We start from the raw sequence: 16,625 nt of genomic DNA, 5'->3' as shown, positions 1-16,625 counted from the left end.
CATGATGTTAAATGGAAGTGGTGAAATGACATCTTTGTCTTACCTGATCTTATTAGCAGGGAGAAACCTTTCAGTCTTTCTCCATTGAGTATGATGATAGCTATGTTTTTCACAAATATCTTTTTTCAGAATAATTTCCCTCTACGCATAGTTTACTGAGAGATTCATTTATAAAATCATGATTGGGCGTTGAATTTTGTTGAATGCTTTTTCTGTTAACCTTTTATCATTATGTAATATTCTTTTTTGTCTCTAATTTTTGCGTTACCCCAAAATAACCCACACCTTTATAGTAAATTAAGATTTGACAAAGGAGGCAAAAACATACAATGGGATAAAGACAGTCTATTCAATAAATGCTGTTAGAAAAATTGGACAGATATGTGAAGTAAAATGAAACTAGACAACTTTCTTACACCATCCATAAGAATAAATTCAAAGTGGATTAAAATTTATATGTTAGACTCTAAACCATAAAAATCCTTGAAGAAAACATAGGCAGTATAATCTCAGACATTTCTCGCAATATTTTCTCTGATATATTCCCTCAGGCAAGGGAAACAAAAGAAAAATAAACAAATGGGTCTACACCAAACTAAAGAAGTTTTTGCACAGCAAAGGAAACCCCCAACAAAATGAAAAGACAAAGCACTGAATGCGAGAACATATTTGCTAATACATCTGATAAGGGCTTAATATATAGACTTTTTAAAAAATTATAAAACTCAACACCAAAAAAATAAACAATCCAATGTAAAAATGAGCAAAGAATCTGAAGAGACATTTCTCCAAAGAGGACACACAGATGGCCAACAGACATATGAAAAGATGCTCAGCATCACTAATCATCAGAGAAATGCAAATTAAAAGCACAATGAGATATCACCTCACACCTGTCAGAATGGCTATCATTTCTTTTTATCATTGAGTTATAAGCATTGTTTATGTATTCTAGATACAAGTCCTTAATCACATATATGATTTGAAAATATTCTATCCATTCTATGGGTCATCTTTTCATTTTCTTGTAGGCAGATGCTCTTATCCACTGAGCCAAACAAGCTAGGGCTAAATATATTTTTATTGATATCAGAGAGGAAGAGAGAGGGAAAGATAGAAAATCAATGATGAGAGAAAATCATTGATTGGCTGCCTCCTGCACGCCTCCTACTGGGGATCAAGCCCGCAATCCCAGCATGTGCCCTTGTCCAGAATCAAACCCAGGACCCTTCAGTCCTCAGGTCAATGCTCTGTCCACTGAGCCAAACCAGCTAGGGCTATGATATTTATTTTAGATAAAGGTGCTATGACCATTTATTGGGAAAAGAGTAATCTCTTCTACAAATCTATACTAATAAAAGGGTAATATGCAAATTGGTCACGACGCCCTCATAGTAACAACTGAACAGCAGGCTGCGTGGGGCGATAAGGCTGGCAGTGGGGTTAGCGAGGGATGACCAAACAACTGACCAGCAAGCTGCATGGGGCAACCAGGCCGGCAGGGGGGCAATGAGGGCAACCGGGCCAGCAGGGGGGCAGTGAGGGGCAACCAGGCTTGCAGGGGCAGCAGTGAGGGGTGACCAAGCCAGCGGGGTGGGGGCAGTTGGGGGCAACCAGGCCGGTGGGGGGGGGAGTTGGGGGTGACCAGGCTGGAAGGGGGGGCACTAAAGGGAGATCAGGCAAGCAGGCAGGCAGGTAAGCAGTTAGGAGCCAGCAGTACCGGATTGTGAGAGGGATGTCTGGCTGCAGGTTTCAGCCCGATCCAAGGAGTCCCGGATTAGAGAGTGTCCAGGCTGGGCTAAGGGGACCCCCACCCCGTGCACAGATTTTGTGCACCGGGCCTCTAGTGTTGAAATAAATGGATAGCCACATACAAAAGAATGAAGCTTGACCCTTATCTCACAGCATGTGCAAGGTAATTAAAAATGAATCAAAGACCTAATTATAAGAACTAGAAACATAGGGGTAAATCTTTATGACCTGAGATTGGGCAATGATTTTTTTAGGTATGACACTAAAATCACAAAAAACAAAAGGAAAAATACATAAATTAGATTTTATTAAAATTAAACATTTTTGTGGATCATTCAAGAGAGGGAAAAGACAACCTATAGAGTATATTTGTAAAGCAAAAGAACTCTCATTTCTCAGCAACCAAAAGACAACCCAATTTAAAAATGAGCAAAGAGCCCTAGCCGGTTTGGTTCAGTGGGAGGAAATGAACCTGTATATCTGTATGTAGCTTTGGAGGGGGAAGTGAACCCCTAGTTTTGCCCTAATTTTCTTAAACAATAAGAAATTTATCAAAGGATAGCTGGGTTTGGGAACAGTGGTAAGCAGCATGCATTTCCAGAGCCAAGATATATACTTAGATCCCTGAAAAGAACCTTGCATGCTAGGAATACTGACATCAGCTTAAGACCTTGCTGTTTCTACATAGGCTGGCTCAGGCTCAATTTAGCTTATCCAACTCTCTGATAAGCTACCAAAAAAAAGGGAGGACCCTAGCCAATTTGGCTCAGTAGATAGAGCGTCTGCCTGTGGACTGAAGGGTCCCAGGTTCAATTCCAGTCAAGGGCACATGCCCGGGTTACGGGCTCGACCCCCATTAAGGGGCTAGCAGGAGGCAGCTGATCAATGATTCTCTCTCATCATTGACGTTTCTATCTCTCTTTCCCTCTCCCTTCCTCTCTGAAATCAATAAAAATATATTTTTTTAAAAAGGGAGGAAATGAACCTCCAGCGTGATGTACATTTGTCTGTCATTACTACTTACATTCACCATTTTACTAGAAGTGCTAACCAGTGAAATGAGGCAAGAAAGTAAAAAGGTCTTTGAATTGGAAAGGAAGAATTAAAACTAATAAAATTGTATTTGCAGATGACATGATAATGCATAGAGAATATCCCCAAAATTTAAAGAGAATTACTAGGAAAAGTGAATTTAGTAATTTTTCATGATACAAGGTCAATACATAAAAATCAGCAGTATTATTATATGCTCACAATAAACAATTAAAAATGAAATGTAAAGAACAACTCGTTTGTAGCATCAAAAATATAAAACATTTAGGGACATTCTGTGAGGATACGAAGAAAAGGGAACCCTTGTGCACTGTTGATGAGAATGTAAACTGGGACAGCCACTATGGAAAAGAGTATGAAGGTTCCTCAAAAAATTAAAAAATAGAACTACCATATAATCTAGCAATCATACTTCTTGGTATATATCCAAAAGAAATGAAATCAGTATCTCAAAGATATCTGTACTCCCATGGTCATTGCAGCATTATTCACAATAGCCAAGATATGAAAGCAACCTAGGTGTCTATCTATGAATGAATGAATGAATGAATGAATGAATGAATGAATGAATATGTGGCATATTGTCCGACGTGGCTCAGTGGTTGAGCATCGATCTATGAACCAGGAGGACATGGTTCGATTCCCAGTCAGGGTACATGCCCAGGTTGCGGGCTCGATCCCCAGTGTGGGGTGTGCAGGAGGCAGCCAATCGATTCTCATCATTGATGTTTCTCTCTCTCTTTCCCTCTCCTTTCCTCTTTGAAATCAATAAAAAAATATTTTTTTTTAAAAAGAATATGTGGTATATACATGTACAATGGAATATTTGGCTACAAGAAAGAAGGAAATCCTCCTATTTGTAACAACAGGGATGGACCTTGAAGGCATCATGCTACGTAAAATAAGTCTGACAGAGAAAGACAAATACTGTATGATATCACTTATACATGGAATCTAAAAAAAACCTAAACTCATAGAAACAGGGAGTACAATAGTGGTTGTCAGGGGTTTGGGAAGGGGGATAAAGAGATGTCAGTCAAAGGATAAACTTAAACTTCCAGATGAATAAGTTCTGGGGATCTAATATACAGCACTGGTGACTATAGTTAACAATATATATTTGAAAGTTGCTAAAACAGAGAATCTTAAATGTTCTCACCATGATAAAAGAAGTGGTAATTATAGTCAGCCTTCCATACCTACAGGTTTCACATCTGCAGATTCAACCAAGTACAGACCAAAAATATTTGAAAAAACATTCCAGCCCTAATCGGTTTGGCTCAGTGGATAGAGCATCGGCCTGCGGACTCAAGGGTCCCAGGTTCGATTCCGGTCAAGGGCATGTACCTTGGTGGTGGGCACATCCCCAGGAGGGGGTGTGCAGGAGGCAGCTGATCGATGTTTCTCTCTCATCGATGTTTCAAACTCTCTATCTCTCTCCCTTCCTCTCCGTAAAAAGTCAATAAAATATATTTTTAAAAAAACATTCCAGAAAGTTCCAAAAAGCAAAACTTGAATTTGTCACGCACTGAGTTCTATGCTAACTACACACAAATAAAGCAATATGTAGGCATACCATGCTGTAGTCTATATGCAAATATAGGTTATATGCAACTACAAGTCACTCCATTTTATAAAGGAGACTTGACCATCCAAGAATTTTGGTATCCACAGCGGAACCAAATGCCCTAAGAATACCAAGGGATGACTGTATGTGATGGAGTTGTTAACTAACCCTACTGTGGTAATCATTTTCCAATATGTAAATGTATCAAATCATCATCACACTGTATACCTTAAACTTGCATGTTAAGTGACAATTATATTTTTAAAAAGCTGGAAAAAATCATTGTATTATATACTTTGAATGGGTAGTTTATTGTTCATAAATTTTACCTCAATAAAGTTGTTTAAAAAAAGGGAGAAAAAATATTTTAGAATAGAAGTAATCCTGTTATTTGCAGGTTTTTAATATTTCCTACAACTTTTGTGATACTATGTTAGTACAGTTTTGGTATTATTATATTTAAAATCTTTTTTCTTGAAATATTAATTTTTATTGCATGTAATATTATATTTAAAATCATTTTCTTGAAATATTAATGTTTATTGCATGTAACATTATATTTAAAATTGTTTTTCTTGAAAATAAAAAAATCTATATATAAAAGCCTAAGCAACCATTATGACTGAATGACCAGAACGACCAGTACAACCGGTTGCTGTGATGAGCACTGACCACCAGGGGCAGATGCTCAATGCAGGAACTGGTGGTTAGTGCACTCCCACAGCGGGAGCACTGCTCAGCCAGAAGCCAGGCTCACAGCTGGTGAGTGCAGCTGTGGTGGTGGGAGCTTCTCTTGCCTCTGCAGCAGCACTACCGAGTGGCAAGTAGCGGTGGTGGCGGCAGGTGCAGCAGGGCCAGGATGAGTGGCAGCAGAGCTGTGCCCGGCCCCAGCTGGGGTCCTCCCCAACCACCTGCTGCTTTGGCACTGCTACATCCCTCGGGGGGATGTCGGACTGCTGGTTTCAGCCTGATCCCTGCAGGCCTGGCCGAAACCGACAGTCCGACATCCCCTGGAGGGGTCCCGGATTGCAAGAGGGCACAGGCTAAGGGACCCCACCCGTACAAGAGTCTGTGCACTGGGCCTCTAGTAATAATAATAATAATAATAATAATAATAATAATAATCTCTTAAGATAAAGGACCCAGTACATGCTCTCTCTCCAGAGCCTGCCCATGCCTTCATTCTTCAGGCTTGTATCTTTGTTTTCTTTCTGTTAGGGTTCCCACAAGACTTGCAACTAGGGGAGTATTGGGCTCATCCTGGGCTAATCCCCTTCAAGCCCCTTCTTTTGCTTCTGTAACTTGATTCCTGAGTTCACACAGCCCAGCTGGCTCACTTCTTCTGCCTCTGTGACTTTCTTTCTAAAGGGCCAAGGCGGCTCTCTGAGCATTCTGCTCCAGTCTTCTCTAAGTGTACTTTTGTTTTGCATGCTAAATAAACTTCCCCTTGCACTAGGAAAAAAAAAAAAAAGGAATGGTCTGGAAAGACCATACTTATGCAGTTAAAGAGAAAAGACTCACCTGGATTTGAGACAATAAGTATCTTACAGTCGGGACTATACTTGACCAGGAGAGGAATAACTGATTTCATGATGTCCACATTACGTTGAACCAGGGAAAGACGACTTTCTCCTTCCTGTTGCCGTACACCTGCTGTGACAATAATTAATTTGGAGTTTGCAGATACACGACAATCTAAAAGGGAAACAAAAGACAATATTTGGATCATGACTGCCATAATCATTGTGCCTTAATTCTTTAAAAGACTATTGTATGATCTTGGTATTAAAGCATTTATATACCTTCATGTCTGGCATTTGGAAGTGAACAGACTTTCCATGTAGTAATATTATTTTGAATAACCTGAACAAAGTCTTGTCACTATGACTTAAAAGTTTCAAACAGCTTTAAAAAAAATAGATCATACTATCCTTTTAAGCCGACATTCTCATTTGTTATTAAGGCCTGAGGCAATGCAAATAAACTCTCTGGCTTCTTAGAAACACTATATATATCAGAAGCTTAAAACTCTGAAAATGTATGTATCTGTTTCAGGATTCTAAGAGTAGGAATGTATTTATTTCTAATTAGAAGGGACAGGATTTGAGATCACAAGCACGTTCTTGATCCACAAAAGAAAACAAACTACCTTCTAAATCTAATGATCAGTTGTAAAATTGTTTCACCTATTAAATCCCTAATGACAATATGATATGATGCTCAATATCCCATACTGGACTTTTTTTTTTAAGTATTATATACCTGGAAGTTATTTATCATATGGATGTCAAAAAATTTAATTAGATAAAATCTGCTCTATTTTAAAAATTATTTAATGCTCTTTTAAAAAGGAGCCGAAACCGGTTTGGCTCAGTGGATAGAGCGTCGGCCTTCGGACTGAAGGGTCCCAGGTTCGATTCCGGTCAAGGGCATGTACCTTGGTTGCGGACACATCCCCAGTGGGGGGTGTGCAGGAAGCAACTGATTGATGTTTCTAGCTCTCTATCCCTCTCCCTTCCTCTCTGTAAAAAATCAATAAAATATTTTTTTTAAAAAAGGAAATTTGTTCAATTTTAAAGATTTGATTACATTTTTATTTAAAGTCATTCTTATCTTTCTAATACAAATTATAAATCATAAACATTTTGTTTTTCCTCCCCCAGTAAAAATTTTAATTAGAAATACAACTTAGAAAGATGGCATTTCTTAGGCTGGTATGTGTTACATTAATCTAAAATGTTTCTCCCTTCTATCAAGTAAAAAATCTATAAAAAATTCTCTCTCTACACACAGTCTACTCATTCTTGCTCAAAGACCTTGCTTGACATTGACCTTCCATAAACTTACCTAACCAGAGAAATCCAAAGTAATCTGTCTGTCTCTCTTCCCACCATCCCCTCTCTTCCTCCCTTCTCCCACCTCAACTTTTTGAGGATACACAGACATAAAAGCCTTGCAACTTCTTCAGTCATCTCTCCACAATTCAAATTGATTATATGAGATATTGTGCCTAACAAAGTCAAAGTGTATAACAAAGTAAAATATCAAGTCTTCATAATCTGCCTCCAAGTTATTTTACTAACTTCATGTATTATTTTTGTCAGATTTTCCAGATGCCCTGATTTTGTTAATGCTATCATCTCCATACTTATTACTTATTTTCCTTTTTAAATATAACTCAATCCTCTAAGAGACAGCAAATCATAATGGTCTGGAGCAAAGACTCTTGAGATCCAACCGCCTATATTTTGACTTTGCCACTTCTTAGCTATGTGACTCTGGACAAGTTTTTGCCTGTTTCTCTAACCCTCAGTTCCTCACCTGCAAGACTGAGCGATTAATAGTTTTTCCTTTAGATGATTCAGTGAGTCTATATACAGAAAATACTCAGAACAGAACCTCGTACATATTAAATGTTCAATAAATGTTAGCAATTATTATTATATTTTTAATCAAGTACTTCTTTAAATACCAACTCCTCTGCGAGACATTCCCTAATGATATCATTCATAAATACTACTCTCTTACTTCACTGAATTTTTATAGCACTTACTGCCTATAATTCTAAAACAGTCCTTATATATAGTGCCTTAGGTTTTCTTCCCATGGTATGTTGTATTTAAACCCTAACGTGATTCCTAAGATCATAATAACAAGTTCTGATCTCATATTCCTCCCTTTCTTCCATAAAGATCTTAGCACCTTCTATGTTCCAGTCACTTGATGTCTGTGTTAACTATTGCACGTATCAGAAAATTTAAAACATCTGTGGATAATCAATGATGTCCCATTGTTCTTCCTCATTAGAACTTGCCAAAAGTATTTTCAAAATGCTCTATTATGAACTATATCATTCATATAGAAGAGTGTTTAAGAAATACATGATCTAGAGGGAGGATAGGGGAGGTTGGGGGGAGGGGGGAGAGATCAACCAAAGGACTTGTGTGCATGCATATGAGCCTACCCAACGGTTAAGTTCAACAGGGGGTTGGGGCATCCGTGGGGAGGGGTGTGGGATGGGAATGGGGGGATGAGGACAAATATGTGACACCTTAATCAATAAAGAAATTTAAAAAAAAAAGAAATACATGATCAATTTTTAAAACATTAAAGTTAACAACTCAGTAAAAATCATACAAATTAACAGAACACCACCAATATCTTGGAAGCCCCTGTATGCTTCCAGGGTTGCACCTACATCCTTCATACTCAGAAGTTACTATTCCTAAGTGGTGAAAATCACAATATTAACTTTTTAAAAAGGTTTACCACCAATGCCTATTTTTTAAAATATATTTGCATTAGTTTCTTAGAGAAAGGGAGAATGAGAGATAGAAATATCAATGATGAGAGAGAATCATTTATCGACTGCCTCCTGCACACCCCCTACTGGGGATTAGCCTGCAACCTGGGAATGTGCCCTAGACTGGAATTGAACCCAGGACCCATCAGTCCACAGGTCAATGCGCTATCCACTGAACCAAACCAGCTAGGGCACCACCGATGCCTATTTAAACAACATATTAAGTTTTATGTTTTGGAATCAGATTATTTTAGCTAATTATTGCGTTTCTGATATTCATCCATGTTAATGCGTGTCCTTTAGTTCATTCACTTTCACAGTTCTGTAATATCACATTGCATAATATATACAACTTAGTATTGATATTCATTGAATTGTTTCCAATTTGGAACTATTACAAATTACACCACTATACAATCTTTTTTTAAAAAAATATATATATATATTTTTAATTTATTTTATTGATTTTTTACAGTGAGGAAGGGAGAGGGATAGAAAGCTAGAAACATCGATGAGAGAGAAACATCGACCAGCTGCCTCTTGCACATCCCCCACTGGGGATGTGCCCGCAACCAATGTACATGCCCTTGACCGGAATCGAACCTGGGACCTTTCAGTCCGCAGACCGACGCTCTATCCACTGAGCCAAACCAGTTTTGGCTTAAATATATTTTTTATTGATTTCAGAGAGGAAGGAAGAGGGAGAGAGAGATAGAAACATCCATGATGAGAAAGAATCATGGATCGGCTGCCTCCTTCAAGTGCCCCAATGGGGATCGAGCCCACAACCCGACATGTGCCCTTGACCGGAATTGAACCTGGGACCTTTCAGTTCACAGGCCGACGCTCTATCCACTGAGCCAAACCGACTAGGGCCACCACTATACAATCTTGTTCATGTATCCTAGCCCACATGTATAGTTTCTCTTGGGAATTTATCTAGGAGTGCAATTTCTGGGTTGTGGGATACGTTTATGTTCAATTTCACCAGGTAATAGCAAACTTTTTTAAAAAGTGGTTTTAGCCGAAACCGGTTTGGCTCAGTGGATAGAGCATCGGCCTGCGGACTGAAAGGTCCCAGGTTCGATTCCGGTCAAGGGCATGTACCTTGGTTGCGGGCACATTCCCAGTAGGGGTTGTGCAAGAGGCAGCTGATCAATGTTTCTCTATCATCGATGTTTCTAACTCTCTATCCCTCTCTCTTCCTCTCTGTGAAAAATGAATAAAAAAAAAAATATTTAAAAAAAAAAAAAGTGGTTTTACTATAATATACTCCTACATGTCAAGTATGAGAGCACCTATTGTTCACATGCTGACAAACATTTAGTATTATCATACTTCTGCCAATCTAATGGGTGTGTAATGGTATATTGTTATGCTTTTATTTCCCTTGCTTCAGTTACTAATGAAATTGTCTTTTCATATATTTATAGACTATTTGAGTTTCTTTTGTGAAATGTTTGTCTTTTCCCATTTTTCTACTGAGATCTGTATATTTACCATTTATTATACAAGTACTTTTAAATATATATATATATTAGTGATTTCAGAGATGAAGGGAAAGGGAGCGAGAGATAAAATATCAATGATGAGAGAGAACCATTGATCAGCTGCCTCCTGCATGCCCCACACTGAGGATTGAACCTGCAACCCAGGCATATGCCCTGACTGGGAATCAAATCGTGGCCTCCTGGTTCATAGGTCGATGCTCAACCACTGAGCCACACCAACTGGGCTATACAAATACTTTTATTCTGAATACTATTCCTTAGTCAATTATGTTGCAAATATCTTCTCTCAGTTTATGGCTTGTTTCTTCACTCTTTTACAGTGTCTTTTTATAAACACAAATTCTATATTCTTTCCTTTATTGTTTGAGCTGTGTCTTTGTCTTTACAAGATTTTGCCCTACCCTGAGGTCATAAAGATAACATATTATCTTTTAAACAGAAGCTTTCAAGTATTGCCTTTCACATTTTGGTTTTTAACCAAGCTGGAATTAATTCTTGTATTAAAAAATAATAGTTCAATTTTCTTTCTATGAAAATAACCATTACCATAACAAAAAAATTTTGTAAGTCCATAAATTTCCCAATGATATGTTTATTAACAACATGAGTGTTATATAACAATCTTTTGTGTGTGTCTGCATTCAATTAGTGTAGGTTTACATTTAGAATAAGCCTTGATATCTGGTAAAGTAAGCTCTCACCATCTTGTTCTTTTCAAGAGTATCTAGTTGACTGCACAGCTCAGGCTGCTACCATGGTGAAGCTGAGCACAGAGGTCCAGCAGAGGATGCAGCAGCTCTTAAAATGTGGCCAGTTTGCCATCCATTGCATCTTTATTGGACTCATGATTTACTTGGGGTATAGGAGGGGTGCAGATCCTGGAATGCCTAAATCAACTATTTTAAGTTTACTCTGAGGATGAAAACTATTTGGTCATATGGATTTGGAAGCAATCAATGGACAGGAACAACATGGAAGGTTTGGGCTCCAGCTGGGACAAGAAATGGAACATCATTCAGACACTCACAAGTTAGATGGCACCAGTTCTTACTACACAGATGCATCTGGAGCAGATTGGAAACTCTACTGACTTATTTATGATAGACTGTATCAAAATAAGTATTTTTAAAATGTGTTAAAAAAAAAAAAAAAAAGCACCTAGGCTAGTCTTGGACCTCAAAAAAAAAAAAGCACCTAAAAAAGTCTAGGCTAGTCTTGGACCTCAATTTCTGAATGAGATTTGAATAGATATTACATAATGTATCAACTGAATTGGTAATGTTTCACTGGGATGCACTAATGTTTGTTATACTTAAACTCTTTTTACATTTCAAAATTAATATTTTAAATTAATTGTTTCTATGAATATTAATTTGAATGTCTTAGACATTAAAAGCAAGTTGTTTAAAAATTGTCCTGCCCAGCCAATGTGGCTCAGTGGTCGAACACTTACTTATGTCCTAGGAGATCGCCAGTTCAATTCCTGGTCAGGGCACATGCCTGGGTTTCAGGTTCAGTCCCTGGTCGGGGCATGTGTGGGAGGCAACCAATTGATATTTCTCTCTCTCTCTCCCTCTCCCTTCCTCTCTACAATTAATAAAAACATATTTTAAAAATTGTCCTTTTAAGTATGAGGAAAATAAAAGTGAAGGAAAACCATAAAAATTTAGCAGAGCCCTGACTAGGTGGCTCATTGATTGGAGCATCATCCCATACACCAAAAGGTTATAGGTTCGATTCTTGGTCAAGGCACATATAAGAATCAACCAATGAATGAATAAATAAGTGGAACAACAAATCGATGCCCCCCCCCCACACACACACACACTCTTCCCTCTCTCAAATCAATAAATAAAAATTTTAAAAAACACTAAAATTAACCTTTTCCACCAACAATCTTTGAAGTAGCAAAGAAAAGACTGCCATGCTGAAGATCCATCATTTCTCCCTTCAACTTGTCCTCTGCGACATCAACAAGGGCGAGTTCATCAGCCATATCCTAAAATACATTAAAGTTATGAATAAGATATTCTGGAAAATGTTCCTATTTTAGAAGAATAAGAAAAAGTTTTGTGTGGCTATTTTATACTCAAAGGAGAGTTATATTTTTAATAGAAAAAAATATATAAAAAATGATAGTCTTTTAATATGCCTAGAATGGACCAGAAGTCAAGGTAAACAACAGAATGTAATAAAAATTCATTGCTTTGCCTTCATATAATTGTTAATTTTGTTAGAATTGGGTTTCTTCCACTTCAGATAACAGTTTAAAACCAATGAAAAGTTGCCCTGGCTGGCTAACTCGGTTGGAGCATGTCCAGATACACCAAGGTTGCAGTAAGATGACACGGTCAAGGCACATACAAGAAACAACCAATCTATATATGTAAGAGCCCAGCAACCGAATGGCCAAACGACCACAATGACAGTCGACCAGTCGCTATGACGCACACTGATTACCAGGGGGCAGACACTCAATGCAGGAGCTGCCCCCTGGTGGTCAGTGTGCTCCCACAGTGGGAGCGCCACTTAGCTGACAGGCATGAGCGGCGCTCCTGCAGTGGAACAGCCACCCAGTGGGCGGGTCCATAGCCGCTTGGCTGACCGGGATGAGCAGCGCTCCCACAGCGGGCTGATCCCTGTGGCCATGCCCCCCACCAGTGCACAAATCTAGGCACCGGGCCTCTAGTCTATATATAGAAAAGGTTAATATGCAAAGTGTCCCCTCGGGAGTTTGACCAGGAGACTGGGAGTTCTACCGCTCACTATGACATGCGCTGACCACCAGGGGGTGGCACGGAATGAAGGAAGGCCCCAGCTGGCAGCTGAAGGCTCCGATCGGCCCTGACTGCCAGCCAGACCTAGGGACCCTACCTGTGCACGAATTTTGTGCACCGGGTGTCTGGTAAATGCATAAATAAGTGGAACAACAAAGAGATGTCTCTGTCTCTATCTCTGTCTCTCTCTCTTCCCTACCGTCCCTCCTTCCTTCCCCTCCTCCATTCCTCTCTCCCTTCCTCTTTCTTTCTAAAAATCAATTTAAAAAATGAAGCCAATGAAAAATTATTAAATTCTTTCCAAGGATTTTACTATATTTAGCCCATATGCCTTATTTCTAAATTGGCTGAAGTTGTTTTTAGTATGCACTGTCATGGCCAAATAGAAAAGTAGCCACCTATAGGAACCCTTTCCATGTAGGTCAGTACAGTACAATTAGTGTCAGTCCTCCAACCTAACAGTAGATGGGCATATAACCAGACCCAACCAATTGTTCCATTCTTCCTTCTGGTCGCAGAAATTAGTTCACAAATGGGCATATGGCCCAGGCATAACAAATGGGCATAAAGTCTATAAGGTTTGAAAATGGAAGATGGAAAATTAAGTGTCATTTTTCTTTGGAATCATAGCTCTAAGAATGACATAAGACTCTTAAGAATAAACTGTATAGTCATCTTTACCACTACATAGAAAGACCCTGCCTGAGAATTAAGCCAACAGAGGAAATATAACCCAAGATATACAATACTGTATCTCAATATGTATGAATTCTAGAATCTAGTAGTACCTGAAGCTAGTTCTGCTCTTAGATTTTCTAGTTATATGGACAATATGTAGTCTCTTTATATGCTTACTCTAATTTGAATTGGGTTTTCATCAGATTCAACAGAATATAAAACTATATAGGAGTGTATTCCCTTAGATTCCAGTGGCCAGATTCCAAAGGTGAGCAATATCAAAAAAGGATACAAGTCCCCATTTACTAATGTTTTCTTCCTCAAATCAGGTACCATGTTATCTGACTGGACAACTGTAAATTCTAAAATTTACTAAATTATGTGTCATATATCAGGAATAGGAGGAGGATAACGAGTTTCATCCAGAAGAATGAAACTTTTGGCTAGCTGGTTTTGTAAAAATATATTTGTATTGATTTCAGAGAGGAAGGGAGAGGGAAAGAGAGATAGAAACATCAATGATGAGAGAGAATCATGGATCGGCTGCCTTCTGCATGCCCCCCACGGGGATCGAGCCCACAACCCAGGCATGTGCCCTTGACCGGAACCGAACCTGGGACCCTTCAGTATGCAGGCCAACGCTCTATCCACTGAGCTACACCAGCCAGGGCTAGCTGATTTTTTTAAAACTAAAAGTTACCGATCCATTTTTACATCAATCTATGTATCTGTCTGGGTCTGGAACAGGAAAAACAGAAACCATTCTAAGCATTCCAATGGAAGGGATTTAATATAGGGAATTGTTTAGACAGATGTTGGAAGGATGAAAGAAGAAAAAGATAACACTTGAGATAACCCAAAGATTGTAACCACAGCTTGAAACTACCACCCCTAAGGCTGAAGGCACAGAAAGACTAAAACGGGTGCTTCAAGGAGCTAGTCTCAGAACTCTGGAGGAGGCAAAATCTGGCTGCTGCTGCTACCACTGAATGGGCAAGATGAGGCCAATGATCGAGCTCCAAAACAAATTGGAGGCAAAAAACAACAACCCACAAATACAGAAAAGGGGAAGGAGGGAAGGATGGAGGTAGGGAAAGAGGGAGGGAGGAAAGGAGGGGAAAAGAAAGGGGAGGGGGAGGGAGAAGACATGAATAGCGAATCTTGAAAAATAACAGATTTTATGCTTCCTGATTTAAAAACTTATTACAAAACTATAGTAATCAAAACTGTGAGGTAATAGAATACAGACATATAGTGCAATGGAACAAGACAGAGAGTCTAGAAATAAACTCTAATGCATATGATCAAGTGATTTTTGGCAAAGGTGCCAGAACATTCAACCAGGAAAGGATATCTTTTCAACAAATGGCATATTTTCATATAAAAGAATGAAGTAGAAGCACTTACTTTATACCATATACAAAGTTAACTCAAAATGGATCGAAGATCTAAAACTATAAAACTCTTAGAAGAAAACACAGAGGAAAAGCTTCATGACACTGAATGTGGCAATGATTTTTAGATATGACACCAAAAGCACAGGCAACAAGAGTAAAAATGATAAACTGAACTACATTAAAATAAAGAACTTCTGTGCATCAAAGGACACAATCAAGAGAGTAAAGGGAAACCAAGGGAATGGGAGAAAATATGTAAAAATCATGTATCTGATAAGCAGTTAACATCTAGAATATAAGAACTCTCGCAACTAAACAACAAATAACTGGATTTTTAAGTGGGCAAAATATTTTTTAAAATATATTTTTACTGATTTCAGAGAGGAAAGGAGAGGGAGAGAGAGACAGAAACATCAATGATGAGAGAGAATCACTGATCAGCTGCTTCCTGCACGCCCCTCACTGGGGTTGAGCCCACAACCCTGGCATGTGCCCTGACCAGGAATCAAACCATGACCTCCTGGCTCATAGGTAGACACTCAACCACTGAGCCATGCTGGCTGGGCAAAACGAGCAAAGGATTTAAATAGACATTCCTCCAAAGAAGATATACAAATGGCCAATACGTACATGAGAAGATGCTCTGGACACAGAAAGGAAAATTAAAGAACTTCCATTTCAAATTAACTTTGTTATTTTATCAAATTGTGTACTTTCTGTTTTATAATGAGCATGTCATATCGTTTTTTTTTTTTAATTGTAAAGTGGAAGCCATTGGGAAATATAATTTTCACCCATTACTCAAGGAAGACAATTCATGGATTGAATTGTTATAATTCAATGTTATAATACTTAACAAAGTGCCTACAAATAAATCTGCAACAGTCTCAGAATGGTAAACTCCACGTAAATGTTTCTTACATTGTGTCAAAATCAGATGAGAGGAATATGACCAAGAGAAAAAAAAGTCTGATGAGAGGATGCGTATTTGCTGTCAATTGATTAGCCCTGCAAACCTGAACTCATCGACCGACAAGACCTAAAAGGGCTTGATCTTCAGCCCCAGAATAGGCTGGTCACTTACTTACCTTCAATAAGATACAAATTGCACAAGCCATGCCTACCGCACCAACCCCAACAACGGTGATCTTCTGATTGGAGGTTTTATCTTCCACAATTAGATTCTTAATCAGCTGCTCCTTGACCGTTGACATCCTGAGAACCTGAGAGAGAGAACGCAATTTCAGTGGAATCGAACTCCCTGAATAACGCTCATAGCTAGCGATGTGCTCAATCACACTGAACTAACAAACTACCTCTTGAGTTTGCACCAAGGGGGAGCCAGGGCTGAGGGGAAGCCAAAGAAAGAATATCCTGGTCAAGGGTATGGAGAGGTAGTAGGGGCTGAGGCACCAACAGGCTCCTTGAGCTCTCCCTGCCCCAGCCACCATTTTCGCCCCAGTGCCAGATACTCACAAATGCTTGGGGCAACTCAGTACAGAGCCCCCGGACGCATAACACACAGCCTTTAAGGATTTTTAAAACAGGGACCCCGGAGAACAACACCCACGGCAGTTGAGGTGCGAA

At 39.0% G+C, this 16,625-nt stretch overlaps 2 protein-coding genes across 2 annotated transcripts in view; one reads left to right on the top strand and one right to left on the bottom strand.

The window, feature by feature from the left end:
- Positions 1-16,625, bottom strand: part of LDHC (lactate dehydrogenase C) — a 31,995-nt gene extending 15,370 nt beyond the window's left edge. Inside the window, exons 1-4 of the mRNA XM_008148992.3 lie at positions 16,515-16,625; positions 16,127-16,261; positions 12,068-12,185; positions 5,894-6,067 (exon numbers count right to left, since the gene is read on the bottom strand). Of these exons, the coding sequence (XP_008147214.1) occupies positions 5,894-6,067; positions 12,068-12,185; positions 16,127-16,252 (418 nt within the window). The 5' untranslated portion in view covers positions 16,253-16,261; positions 16,515-16,625. The remainder of the gene's footprint in view (positions 1-5,893; positions 6,068-12,067; positions 12,186-16,126; positions 16,262-16,514) is intronic.
- On the top strand, positions 10,941-11,102 carry LOC103292728 (mitochondrial import receptor subunit TOM7 homolog). The gene has a single exon (XM_054725549.1). It carries the CDS (start codon positions 10,941-10,943, stop codon positions 11,100-11,102), a length of 162 nt encoding a protein of 53 aa, XP_054581524.1.

Source organism: Eptesicus fuscus, chromosome 13, assembly GCF_027574615.1.
Source record: "Eptesicus fuscus isolate TK198812 chromosome 13, DD_ASM_mEF_20220401, whole genome shotgun sequence".
NCBI classification, from domain to species: domain Eukaryota; kingdom Metazoa; phylum Chordata; class Mammalia; order Chiroptera; family Vespertilionidae; genus Eptesicus; species Eptesicus fuscus.
Note: the sequence above shows the minus strand (reverse complement) of the source record. Positions and strands in the feature narration are given on the sequence as shown.